At 36.0% G+C, this 14326-nt stretch overlaps 1 protein-coding gene across 1 annotated transcript in view; it reads right to left on the bottom strand.

Moving 5' to 3' along the window:
* The window catches only part of TANC2 (tetratricopeptide repeat, ankyrin repeat and coiled-coil containing 2), a 352115-nt gene extending 338759 nt beyond the window's left edge, over positions 1–13356 (bottom strand). The window contains exon 1 of the mRNA XM_036755887.1: positions 13205–13356. Coding sequence (XP_036611782.1) covers positions 13205–13313 — 109 coding nt within the window. The 5' untranslated portion in view covers positions 13314–13356. The remainder of the gene's footprint in view (positions 1–13204) is intronic.
* Positions 13357–14326: the final 970 nt, after the last annotated feature.

Raw genomic sequence — 14326 nt, 5'->3', positions numbered from 1 at the left:
CAGGTGCTAAGCCCAGGCCCAACCCCTATCTATTAGGTGCTAAGCGTACGTGGGTGTGAATTGGTAACTAAGTGGGGCTCCAGGTGGGGCCAATGAAGGGAGGTGCTAAGACCAGGGCCAATAGTAAGAGCTTAAGTTCTGTTGGCTCAGGTGACATTTGATGACAGCTAAAGAGTGCATAAAAAGGGAAGACAGAGCTATTTGCTTAGGGCTCTCACTCTTGGTGGCGCACTGATGTGGAGACTCTGGGCAGCTGTAGCTAAGAGCCCTCCAGCTTGTAAACCCGGATGTTCAGACTTTGTTAAACTCTAGTAACTATGAATTGAGATCTGATTCAGACAAGATCTGTCTGTTGATGTTTGTAATTTGTTTGTATTTGCTTTGAAGTTCAGGGGGCTGATCTTTTCCCCCTGAACTGTGAATGATATTTGTATACTGGATTAAAGTAAGATTGTTAACCCCTTAACATTGCTTTCCTTAGTAAAGCAGATCAAAAGAATCCAGGGTTGCAGCATTCTGTGAGCTGGTGGTTGTTGGTTTTACACCACCCACAAACTGTTGTAACAATTTTAAATTTATTTACTTTTTAAAAATTTTACATGTAATTGGGAAATATTTTACAAAATGAAATTTTTTAAAAAAATAATTGCTGCTTGATTATGTAATTTTAAGTCTAGTAGTGCTCTTTTCCATTAATGTCTGTCTACCCTTTTTTCACTGTATATGCTTTTACATGTATATATTATATGTGTATATATGTGTGTATATAAATATAAATATGTACACACACACACACGGACTTCCATACTAGATGGCTGCTAGAATAGGAGGCAGCTCACCCATATCCCACATACCTATTCTAGCAAAACCCTTAAGTTTGCACCAGAACAAAGAATGATCAAAAAATTCAATGAGAAATTATGATAAGTAATTTCTTCCACCATGAAACTGCACCAAAAAAATCAGCCAGGCCCCTCCACCAGCACAACCAATGCTGGAACAATGAAGCATGACAGAATGATCAGAGATTGTCAGGGACATGTATAGTCTATAATGCTCTGTACCCAGAGGCAGCAAAAGTAGAGGGCTTCCATGAAAAAGTCTCAAGTTTGTCAGAAAGCCTCAAGGGGGAAGCTTCAGAACCAGCAGAATGATGAACAGACCTATAGACTGTCTAAGTGTTCTGAGATCATAAACGCCCTATCCTGAATCTCCAGGGAGAGCCTGGAAGATATAGTACTTTCAACTTCAAAGATTAAAGTAGCCTAATCTCAGAAGGTGGCAGTCAACAAAAGTACCCAGGGAGCCCAAGAGGAGACTGGTCCAAATAACCCACTTAAAAGTACAGCAGGGAAGAGATCCTGGTCCTGGCACATAGGCCTAATTCAAGAACTAAAACTGGAAAGATGAATATCAAAGATGTAAATCTAACAATCTAACTCTATAACACACAAAAGCAGAGATTCAAAGGGAAAAAATGGATTTTCTAGAGGAACTATGAGAATACCTAGAAAAATAAAGCAAAAGCTAAAAATAAAATGAAATAATGAAAAAAAGCTCAATGAAAGAATTGGAAGGAGACAAAGTAGCTTAGAAGAGAAAGTGGTAAACCTTAATCAAGAAATGCCATCTCGGAAAACTAAAATAGACCAAAGAAAAATCAATGACTCCATGACGCAGCAATGTATGTTAGAAGAAATGACAAGATTTTTAAAAATAGATGACACTTGATATCAAAAACAACTGACCTGGAAAACAGGTCAAGGAAAGATAATTTAAGAATCACTGGACTTCCTGAAAACCATTTCATTTTAAAAGCCTAGGCACTGTATTTCAAGAAATCATTATTGAAAAATGCCCAAATCTCTTAGAATCAGAGGGCAAAATAAAGATAGAAAGAATCTATCAACTACCTCCCGGAAGGAATCCCAAAGAGAAAAGTTTCAGGAAGGTCATAGCCAAAAACCCAGAGCTCACATACTAAAGAAAATATACTTTACATCCCCATAAAGAAGTAATTCAAGTACCAAGGAACTATAATCAAGATCTTCTAAGACCTGGAGGAGATTGTACTAAGAACTATAATGGAAAATTCTATTAAAACCTGAGGAGATCTTGGAATACAGAATTACAAAAGGCAAATGATTTAAGCTTATTACCAAGAATAATTTAGTCTACAAAGTCTGAGTATAATCCCATAGGGAAACAAAAGCATAAACCTTTAACGGAACAGAAGACTTTCAAGCATTTTGGATAAAAAGACCAGAGCTGAATGGGAACTTTGAAATAGAAACACAATAGGCCAGTGAAATTTAGAAAAGACAATTTGCATAAGCGTAATGGTAAAGAGTTATATGATGATGTTGTGTTAATATTTTAATAAAGGAAGATCTCTTCAAATGGTAATGAGGGAGTTACATAAGAAATACAGAGGTATTGGAAAAGTATTGGTTCTGCTATAAGAGTTTTAGGAATACATGAAATTGAAAAGCTTCTGCACAAATAAAATGAATGCATTTAGAATGGTGAAGCAAATTGACTAGGGAAACTTTTTTTTCTCTCTGAATATCTCTGATAAGGGTTTGGTATTCATGATTTGTAGACCACTTAACAATATACAGAAAGTTCTTGCTTTACATAAATTCTCATTATACAAACTGGACTTTAAGTAAAGAATTTTCAAAGGTAAAAGGGAAGGTAAAAAGAAGAATATACCAACATAGAAAGGAGGATAGAAGTAACTTGCTATGTCTTAAAACTGGGGTAGAAACAAACATGGAGGAAAAAGGTGGGGGAAGTTGGTATTGAAGGAATCTCACAGATGAAAGAACTTAATGCTCACCCCCTCTTCCCACTCCAGGTGAAGAAATACCTCACACTATAGTGGGAAAGCAAACAGTGAATGATCAGAAAGGATGTTAAAGGGGGAAAGGATTATATCAGGGAGGGCAGTCATGGAAAACACTTTCTCAACCTGAAGGGAGAATTAAAAGGTGGGGAAGGAAATAAGACAGAGACCTTGTATCTAAGGATCTAAGGGGGGGGGGTTATCTTAGATTGATAGAAAATTTCAGAATGGCTGAAAAAATTGTGATATGTAAACATAAAAGAATGTTATTGCATTATAATAAATTATGAAAGGGATGACATCAGATACTTCTGGGTATTTTGAACTGATGCTGAATGAAGTGTGCAGAACCAAGAGAACAACTTATATAAGGCTAACACTATAAAGAAAAAACTCTGAAAAGTTTGAGAACTCTGATAAAAGCAATGACTAACCTTGTCTTTGGAGAACTTATGATAAGTCATGTCAGAGAGGCAACAGATACAAAATGCAGAGATACGCATTTTTGGTCATGGCCATTTGTGAATTTATTTTGCTTAAGCATATGACTCTGCTTATTTGTTAAAAGGGGTTTTTTCCCCTCCTTTTTTCCCTCCCAATTAATTGGAAAGGAAATTGTCAAGAAAGAAGTTAATAATAAAAATGCAATAATGAAAAGAGTCGTTGTAATACCTTTCTAAATCGCAGAAAAGAGAAAACAAGAAAATTCAGAAGAAACCAAAGGTAAAGAACTAATTTTCTAGATGGTCACAATTCTTCCCCTACTTTATTCTCCTTCTTTTTCCTCTACTCAGTTACCTGGGTAATTCAAAATCTTCTCTCCACCCCCCCCCCCCAATCTCCTTTTCTGCAATTTTTTCTGAGAAAGATTTCTTTACTATTGTTTGTTCATTAATGCTCTTCCTTTTCCACTGATGCTGAATTTTTTCTTTCATTAATAGTCTGTATATTTATTCTTTCTTTAGTCTTTTTCTTTCCCAAGGAATTAAAACTTCTGAAGTATCAAGTTTGAGTACCCTCTTCTAGAGAATTTCTATGCTACTGTCTTTGTAGATTTTGGCTTTGTTTTCTGTTATGCCTCTCACTTAAAAACACAATTCATGAGATAAATAATGAGGAATGAGCTATAACCCCCTGACCGAAATTTCTGTATCTCAAATCATACAATCACCTAGCATTTTATTCAGTGCCTACCTACTCTATGCCAGGCATTGTGTTACATGCTGAAGATACAAAGGCAAAGCAAAACAAAACACATCAATCCCACCTCTTGAAGGAGCTCACACTCTTATGGCGGAGACAATATGCAAACCAATATGTACAAACAAGATCTATACAAGATAAATTGGAGATAATCAATAGGCAGAAGGTACTAACATTAAGAAGGCCTGGGAAATGTGGGACTTTAGCTGAAACTTTAAGAAATCCAAGTAAGTGAGGATGTGTTAAGGATAGAGAAAGTTCCAGGCATGGGGGTCAGACACCAAAAATGGTCGAAGTCATTAGATACAGTGCCTTGTTCTAGGAACAGCAAGGTGGCGAGTGTCACTGGATCACAAAGTACTTGTAGGCAAGTAAAATATATATTTATATTGTAAATGCAGAAAGACACCAGGTTATAAAGGTTTTTTTTTTTTAAGCCAAACAGGAGTTTTTATATTTGATCCTGGAGACAATAGGGGATCACTAGAGTTTACTGAATAGGGGGGTAACTTGATCAGACCCACACTAAAGGAAGATCAATTTGACAGCAAGCAGCAGACAGAATGGAATGAGGCGACACCTGAAGTAGGGAGACCAAGCAGATGACTATTGCAATAGCTCGAGAGTGAGGTGATAAGGGTCTAAACCAAGGTGGGGGAAGCATAAAGGAGAAAAGAAGACATACTAGAGAAGTCACGAAGTAGAAATAACTGTACTTGGAAACTGATTATATATGGGTAGAGGAAAAGGGTAAGAGACAGTAAGGAGGCGAGGATAACACGTAGGTGGTGATCCGAGGTTATTGGGAGGATGGTGGTACTCTGAACAGTAATAAGGTAGTTAGGAAGAGGGGAAGGTTTTGGAGAAAAGATAATGTGTACTCTCACCATGATCATTTTCCCATTTACCAGGTAAATCTTACCTTAGGGTCTCATCCTTCTGGATGCCTGTTGCCCTTAAGACCTAGAGTTTCTCTTATCTTAAGTCAAAATGTCATCCTCAGAGGTAAAACACTAAGACATGAACATTTTTTGCATCATGGACCCCTTAGGCAGACTGGTAAAGTCTACAAATCCCTTCTCAGAATGGTTTTGAATGTGTAAAATAAGATACACAGAATTGGAAAGGAAACCAATTATATTGAAATAAAGATGTAACTTCACCCCCATTCAAGCTCACAGGTCCTACGAAATTTATCCACATACTCATGTAGGGATCCGATGTTAAGAACCTTTGCTCTAAAAGTCTAAAAGAAAGTGGTTTATCTCCCTGTGTACCAACTCCCTGCAGATTAGGCTTACTGTTAAATCCTTGTATCTCATTACATAATGTAGTAGGATCCTCTCTTCCCAATACATTGGGACCTCTCCCTTCCCACCACCAACCCAGTTTTAATCTCTCCCTTTTCCACCTCTCCCATTCCCCTTTATTCCCTCTTCTTGCTAAGATGCTATAGGGGTTATCTTCACTTCACTATTCACCAATGGATGATAACACTACATCACCCATTCCCCTCTATCCTTCATCTCCATCCCTTTTTTGCAACCTCCCATTCTGCAATTTAATCACACAAAATACACTGATTCACTAGGAGGGTTTGAAGTGGTTGTGGAATTTAGTCAAAGTTTTTTTAAACTTGCCCCATTACTTCTCCCAATTATTTAAATTCCACTCTCATATTTATCTCCTTATACTTTTATTTAGAAATTTACCAATGGTTTTTCAGGTAATGTTGTTCTTGTTTTAATGAAATAGGTATTTTGTTTTAATGTGATAGGTATTTGTATTTAATGCATTAAGTACTTTTCTCTTTTTAGATTTTTTTCTTTTAATTTCTAGAGGTGGGGTAATTTATTTACATATTTTTCCCTTGGTAGTTGTGTTTATTTACCTTTTTTAGTATTTCTTTTGTTGGGAGTATTTACAAGATGAGATCTTCTCATATCTGCTGTGCTCCCCACCCCCATCATCCCAGGGATACTTCAAACTCTTCACTTTTATTGAAATTACATATTTTTTTCCATTGATCATTAGGCTATGATTTGTGGGGTATATCACTTTGGGTGGTATCAAAAAAATCTTAATTTTTTTGGAATTTATTATTTCATTCCCTTCTGCAGTGCCTGATGGGGATAAAATTGTCTTGTGTAAAGAGAATTTCCTTATCTTTACATTTTAATCTTTCTCCTGGCTGCTTGTAGGATTAGCTGTTTATCATTGCAACTGTTAAATTTCCCTACTGTGTGTCTTGGAGTTGTCTCCTGCACTCTCCTCCAAGGTGATCTGTTCAGTCTTTCAATTGGTACTTTGTTTCTTGCATTCAGAAGATCTGGACAGATTTTATTTATTTCCTGCATTATGGTATTCAGATTTTTTGATGTTATTCAATAAGACATGGTCCTTTATTTGTCTCTTTGCTTCCTGTCTTTGGGAAAATGCCTTCTGCTTGCTTACACACACACACACACACACACACACACACACACACACACACACACACTCTTTTAGCCTTATTGTTTTTTTTCTTTTCTTCTTCCAGTCATTCACTTCAGTATATTTGTATTCCATTTCTGTTCCTTCTTTTGCTTCTCTGGAGCAACTTACCACCATGGATTCAAGTACTTTTTTGTTGTGCTAATTATTTCTGCGGTGCAGGCCACAGGTTTTGATATTTGTTTTCTTCTAAATTATTCTTTTATGCTTTTCATATTTGCATCTGAACTATTCTGAAACACTTTTTGTTGTTCTAACTCCACCTGGCATTCCACTGAGTTCTGTCTTTCATCAGGTTGTAGTTCAAATTCCTTTGTCTTTAAATCTTTATTTAGAGAGGCTAGGAATTTTTAAAATGCTTTGTACTCATCTTCCCTTCTACTTTTATTATCTTTTCTGTTGATTTACCTGCTTGTGCTCTAAATTTTTATTTGAATTTTCTTTTCCTTGAAATCATTGCTGATTTTGGACTTTTAAATTTATAGCTCACTGTTGCTCAGTTTCTGACTCCTTCCCTTGATGGAGAAATTACTCCCAGGGCTGGACCACCATGTTATCTCTACTTACTCTCACTATAAGGAATTTACTTTTCATTGACAGTAGTCCCTGCCCCAAAGCAGCTCTTGGGTAAATGGAAATAGTCTCAGCTGGATTGTAAACCTCTTTCTTCCATCCATGTTTACCTACAAATGATGGCCCTGTGCCTCAGTTCCTACAGTTTTTTGGTTCTTTGTTTGGGCCAAATGAGAATCTATCACTTTTTGTAGGGTTAAAGAAGGGTGTGGTGAGTATTTCCAGCAAAGCTTCTATGGACTTGAGTTCCTTAACTTAAGGGTGTTTCTAGGCAGAAGGAAACCTTAATGCCTCCCTTCCTCTACTTCCTCCTTTTCTTTCTGTGGCCAGGCAAAAATCAGTCTGTCTGTCTGTCTGTCTATCTATCTATCTCTCTATCTATCTTTTGTTTGTTCCAACAGGGTAATGTGATACAGGAGTAGGGTTCACTGGTAGACTGCAACAGGAAGGAAATCCCCAACTGGGTTCCAATGCACAATCCCAGATTGTATGACCTGCCAAGGAACGGTAACTTGGGGGAGGGGTACTGAATGAACATGTTTTGAATAAGATTTTTCTATTGTCTACTCATAACTAGTAGACATCTTGTTTTCTTGTACTGTACATTCAGCTGTAATTGCTACACCTCTAGTATATAATTCCTTTCTCCAGGTTTTTTTAAGAGTTAACAGGGACTGGAGAAAAACGTCTAACCTTGTTGATCATATGATTGTACAACCTTAAAATTCCTACACTTCTTATTACAAAGTCATAAAGTTCAAATAAGAATCAAAAAATTCAATGGGGAACTATAGAAAGTGATTTCTTCCACCCCAGAAACACACAAAAAGTCAGTTGGAAGCCAATAGTAGCTATGAAAGACAGCCCCTCCAGTAAAGCTAGTGCCAGCAAAACTAGAGACAACACATAAATAGCTTGCAAGACTGTGTTAAGAGACAACAAGATCAGAGTTCTCCTGAGCAAGCTGCAGGATAGTGTAAAAGACTGAGAAAGGATGTGTTAGAAGCACTAGGGAGATGCAGTGGAAGTAATATTGCTATAGTCAAACTGGACAGCCCATGGGTTCTGAGGTTCCTAAAACTTTGTCCTAAGGCTTCAGAGAAGACCCTGAAAATATGGCACTCTGAAACCAGTGGAGACCAGTGAAAGAACCCAGAGGACCCAGGGCAAGAATAAGAAAGGTAGAAAAACCCTTCCAAAAATGCAGCTAAGGTAGAGGCTAGCCTCAGCACAAAGCCCTAATTCAGAAACTAAAGATGGAGAGAAAAGTAAAGTAAACATCAATCAGTATAAAAAAATTATTGCAATTCTAACTCTGGAACAGGGCTGTCCAAAATGCCGCCAGCAGGCCACATGCAGCCAGCAGTTCATGCGGCCGCCTACAAGCATAGAAATTTACAAATGCTCTAGCAAACGAGCTATGCCAGAGCTCTCACTAAAATGGCAAATCAAAATATAGTGTCTGTTGTTTCAATAAAAACCTAAGGTTGGACAGCCCTGCTCTAGAACAAATGCTAGCAGGAACTGAAAGGGAAAAAATTAATTTTCCACAATCACTGCATATATATCTAGAAGAAATAAAGCAAGAACTTAAAAAAAAATTAAAGCTTTTAAGGAAAGACCTGAAAAGTTAGTAAGCAGCCTAGAAGAGAAAGTGATAACCTTACCCAACAAATGGAATAACTCAATTATATAGTAAAAACTATTAGAACAAAATCAAAATACTGGAATAAATGGAAGAAAATATAAGATACTTGTTATTAAAAAAAAAAAACCTGACTTGAAAAACTGGTCAAGAAGAGATAATTTGTGAATCACTGACTCCCCCAAAAGCATGACCAAACCAAAAAATGTGGTCATTATATTTTAAGAAATCAATAAATGCAAACTGCTCAAATCTATTAGAATCAAAGGACAACGTAACAATGGAAGGAATCCACCCCCTGAAAGAAACCCCCAAAAGTTCCAAGAATATCACAGCCAAAATGCAAAACTCTTACATCAAAGAAAAAAATACTAATCAAAAAAGAAGCAGTTCAAGTACCAAAGACTCCCAGTCAAGATCACATAAAATCTGGCAGCTTTCACAAAACAAAAAAGCAAAAGAAATTTTAGAATACAATATTAGTCTTACAACTAAGAATAATTTACCCAGAAAAGCTGAGCATAATCCTACTGGGGGCCAGGCAGGGAATGCATCTTTAATGGAAAAGAAGACAATATTGATAATCCCTGCCCCCCCACCCCCACCCCACCACTGCAAAGGCCATTGGTACTTTTTTTAAATGAACAGAAGAAAACAGAATGAAGCATAGACCAACAAGAGAATTCTGAAAGTATTATGCATAATTTACTATACACTTTTTTAAAAAAGAGCAAGCAATACGAAATGAATATTCATCACTTTAATACTTATTTTTGCTTTATGTGTGCAATATCTGTTTGGTATTTAACTTCAAAATTAAAAAAATCTGGAAGAAGAGGAAGGAAGGAAGGAAGGAAAGAAGCAAAGAAGGAAGGAAGGAAAGGAGGAAGGGAGATAAAATAGTGATTAGGTCCATTACAACTTTATAGGCCCTCAGAACAGCAAAGCAATCCTACTTTACCTCCCTAACTGATTCTCTATCCCACTTACTACAATAGCAATTTCAAATTTTTTTTCTTTCCTCAAGACTCTTATCCTCTTCTCTACTACCACATTTTCTGCAGAATACCTACCCTCAGACTTTAGCAAAAACAAAGTGCCCAAGTACAAAGAAAATTTTGATAGTAAAAAAGTTACTTTATAGACTTTAAAAAAACTGTGTCCAAAATTTTTAATTTTTAAGGCTTTTCCTTACCTAGCAATGTTAAAAACAATGAATTAAAATTTCAACAGATTAATGATAGCAACTCACATTTATATAGCTTTAAATGTGCAAAGCACTTTATATCCTCATGACAACTCTGTGAGGTAGGTGCTATTATTATTGTCATCCCTATTTTACAGATGAGGAAACAGAGGCTAAGTTATGGTAAGTGACTTCTCCAGGGTCACACAGCTAGTAAATGTCTTAGTCAGTATCTGAATTCAGGTCTTCCTGATTCCAAGTAGAGCACTCTATTCACTACTCCAATTCTCTGAGGCTTCTTTACCAACTTAGTTTTATACTAAAAATATTGTGAGCCTATTGCTTTTAAGTTCCAAATCTTCCACTTTTTTCCTTTTGCACTTAGGCAGATTCTTTTTCGTAGTCTAAAGTTGGGCTGACCTAATTGCAAATAGGCCATTTCTGTGTGAGGGTTTTAATATATGTAAAGTACTGAAAAAATATGCTAAATTAGCAAAAGTCCCATAGCTATAATCAGGAAAGGAGGAGATTAGCTCCTATTTACACTTTAAAAGATGGAAAGTTTATATACATATATATATATATATATATACTGTTGGATTAGAGGTGAAGTCTGTTTCACACACTGGGATGACATATGCAATTTAAAGATGGGACAAGGGAACAACATATAATGAGACAAGTGAATCACACCTAAAGAAGCAGAATAAGGTCAACAGCTGTGATAATTCTAAAACAGGGCAGAGTATTCATATTTTCCTTCACTCAAGCAGTTAGCCAGGGCACATGGAAGATGTGGCATCTGCAGAGTGATTGCAAACAGTAATTGTATCTCTTTCAGCTAGCAACCCTGAGGGTCTTACACTCCCAGTTTGATTTTTCTTTTTTAAAATTAAAGGGCCCATCCCTAGACTCATTTCTTAAACAGGCCTAATCACTGAATGGGCATTGCCTCAGGCAAAGTGAGAACTTGGAAAGACCTTAGCTTAAAAAAGGCCAAGGTCTGCCACTGCATCCTAGTCATCTCTAGTTGTCCTGATCTATATCTGGCCACTGGACCTAGATGGCTCTGGGAGCCATCTCTGGAGGAGAAAGTGAGGCTGGTGACTTTGCACAGCTCTCCTTCACTCAAATCCAAGTCATGGCATCTCTTCCTGATGATGGTCCTCTTCGAGAAAGGGCAAACCATAACTACACAACCACAACCACAAGTCTTAGAAGCAGAAAAATAGGTATTTTAGTAAGTAAAGCTATAGTAATTTAAAGAATAATGCCAACTAAGATTTTTTTCACTACAGAAAATTATAATCGATCAATCCACCTCTCTTCCACTTTCTTTTGCTTATTCATGACAAATAGATTAAGGAAGAGAACTATGCACATAACTGAATAAGCTGAATAACACCAATCTTTATCTCAAATCCTAAAGTAAAAATGAGAAGATATTCATGAACTGCTTCAGTTGACAGAAAAGTAGATACAAAATAATGGAGTAATCTGTGACATCATCTTTTAAAGGAGACATTTTTCTTTTACGTAGTAGATTTCATTGTTATTCTTGATCACTTGACATATGACAAGTTTTGCATGATGGAAAATAAAACTATTTGACAGATTAAACATACTTCAACCACTCTGCAAGGAGAATTGAGCAGTGGGCAATCTGAGATCTCCCTGAAAGTTAACCCTTACTGCCCCAGCGACAGCAGATTTCTCATCAATTCTGAGAGTACATTTCCCTTTTTTTAAAAAAACTACATATAGCTGTATATGTTAAAATTTCAAAAATTCAGAATAACAATTCCTGAACTGAAGGTAATGGGGATTCCAATCACCTGGAGATTAGTTTTCTCTTGCTATCCACATCAGTGCGTAAAATGATGAGGTACCATTTGACAAGTACAACTGCTTCGTGTTATCAAGAGAAACACCAAGAACACTTTTAACTTTCAAAGTGACATATTTTATAAGATTGACATTTCTAGTCAAAGCTCAGACCTTCCTTCAAGCCTGTCATATTTCCATTATAAGGAAGAACGAAACTGAGATTTTAGCAAAAATGTAAATGAGACAACAATCTGATTTTATTTTATGACCTAAAAGACAATAAATATCCATAACAAAGTAGGTTCTGACTATGTCAACTGCTTTGATAACAAGATGATTAAAAGTAAAAACAGAGTCAACAGGCATCACTGCTTTGTAAAGCTACAATCCAAAGTTAGGACTCTCTTTATCTTAACATCTCACTTTGTAAATGCAACGTTATTAAAGTTCCACTTTAAATTCACGAAAGAATTTGGAAATCCTATACTTTGTTTCTGCCATTTCTTGTAATCACTATCATAATTTAGTGTTTACCCTATGCTTCACTGTAAAACACATTATATGAAAGGCACAGGGTAGATGATAGTGTTCAAGAGTTTGTTAAAAGTCAAATCTTGGTTTACTTTGACTATTTCCTTTAAATGTGAACTCTATATTTACATTTAAATACAGTGATATTCTTAGTGGAAATATAACTAAGCCACAGTAACACCAGGCATTTCCAAATGTGACAAATTCTGTAAAATGGTCAAAACTATCTCACTAAACAAACAAAATATGTTAAATTTACAGTGGGAGGAGAGGGTCGATTTTATATAAATGTAGTTCCCCCATGAGTCACCTGCTATGAGTAACAGTATATCTTAAGATAATGTTGGAAACATTTTTATTTTAAAATAAGTATCCTAAGAAGACAGAATAACCAACAACAGAAACCAGAGTGCCTAAAGTAGTGTTTAAAAACAGACATGAAATAAACAAAAGTCATCCTTTCATATAAAACTATGACTAACATACCTTTGTTGAATTCCCAATCCTACTAACTAACCTAAAGCTAAAATGAAAATTACTTAAACTATCAAAATGTCTCAATCTGTTAATCTGACATGAACAAGCTGATAAACGAGAACAAAGCTACAGTATGTTCTGGCAATATTAAAAATTTCCTGAAATACTAGAAAATCTGTCCACAGCAGATGGATCATCTAGAAAATAGATAACTCAATCTGTCAAAATGAGGTTCCCTAAAAACCATTTTCTACAGCAAATACCAATATGACGTCACAGGAGTCTGTAACTTTAGCAAGCCAAAGAGGAAAAACCTGAACACACACACTCTCACACACAGAGGAACATCAGCTACAATTTTACGTTACTTGTTTTATTTAAAAAAAAAATACCCAGTTGAGTTTATATGCAAAATCCTTACCAGTTAATTTCTTCACAGGTTGGAGCCGAACACTGATAGATTGATGGGTGAGTAAGGGGGAGGATGGAAGAGAGCGGGACATTCCCTCCATAATCCGAATGTGCTGCATACCTTCAGTCACTGGAAGTGGTGGGACAGCATAGTCTGGTTCAAAAGTACAGTCATTTTCTGTGGAGATGCCACCTAAGATAAATAAAGGAATGAAGGAAAGGGGCTAATAAGATTTCCTTCTCATCTGACCAAATTTCTTCCCATCTCCTTAGGATGACTGACATGACTGATAACAACTGATAAATGAACAATCTTACATAGGAATCATTAAACAGTTTTTTATTTTTTATTTTAAAACATTTGTAAAATTTAAATGAATTTACTTAAAAATTTATAAGCATTTATACGTACAAATACGTAAACCTCCACATTCCCTATTGTTTGAAATCTGTTGATATGAATTCCATGATTGCAAAAATTTTGGGTACGAAGACCTTAGGAAGGGCATCAACTCTTTCAAACGTTGCAAGTGTAGTATTTTAAGCAAAAACTATTGCTCTAGTGTATTAAATGCTATTCTTCATGTCCCAGAAGGTTAATATACCTGACCTTGAGTCCCTGCCAAGGACCACACAGTCCAACATGGGGTAAGACAGGTGCTAAACTCATTCAATGTACAAGACTAATATATTTGCAGCCAAATATCATGGGATCTAGTCCAACTCCCACCAGCAATAACCCCACACAAAGTTTTTGTTGTCAACTTGTTATCAATTTTAATGGGGTATAGATAGAAATTGTCCTGTTAAAAGTTATGTTCCTGCTATTATTCTTTTCTTAATGGTCTATGGACTATTGTAGATGAAATAACTACATTTTCAAGAAAAATAAAAGTATTAGATTTTAAACTAATTCCCATTAGCCTCACTCTAAGCTTCTCTGATACATTTCTAATAGTAGAGAGGACAATAACGATTATACAAACACACGCAGTCCTGATACTGTTCCCACAAGTTTTTTTTCCTCCATGATGAAACTTAGAAGTTAAAAGTATTTCGGATGGTAAGGTGACATCTATTAAAAATGTTGTTCTTTAGTTTTTATTGATCAATATTCATATCCAGGCAATTT

This window comes from Trichosurus vulpecula, chromosome 4 (genome assembly GCF_011100635.1).
Source record: "Trichosurus vulpecula isolate mTriVul1 chromosome 4, mTriVul1.pri, whole genome shotgun sequence".
In the NCBI taxonomy this organism is placed as follows: domain Eukaryota; kingdom Metazoa; phylum Chordata; class Mammalia; order Diprotodontia; family Phalangeridae; genus Trichosurus; species Trichosurus vulpecula.
This window is presented reverse-complemented; position numbering and strand designations above follow the sequence as displayed.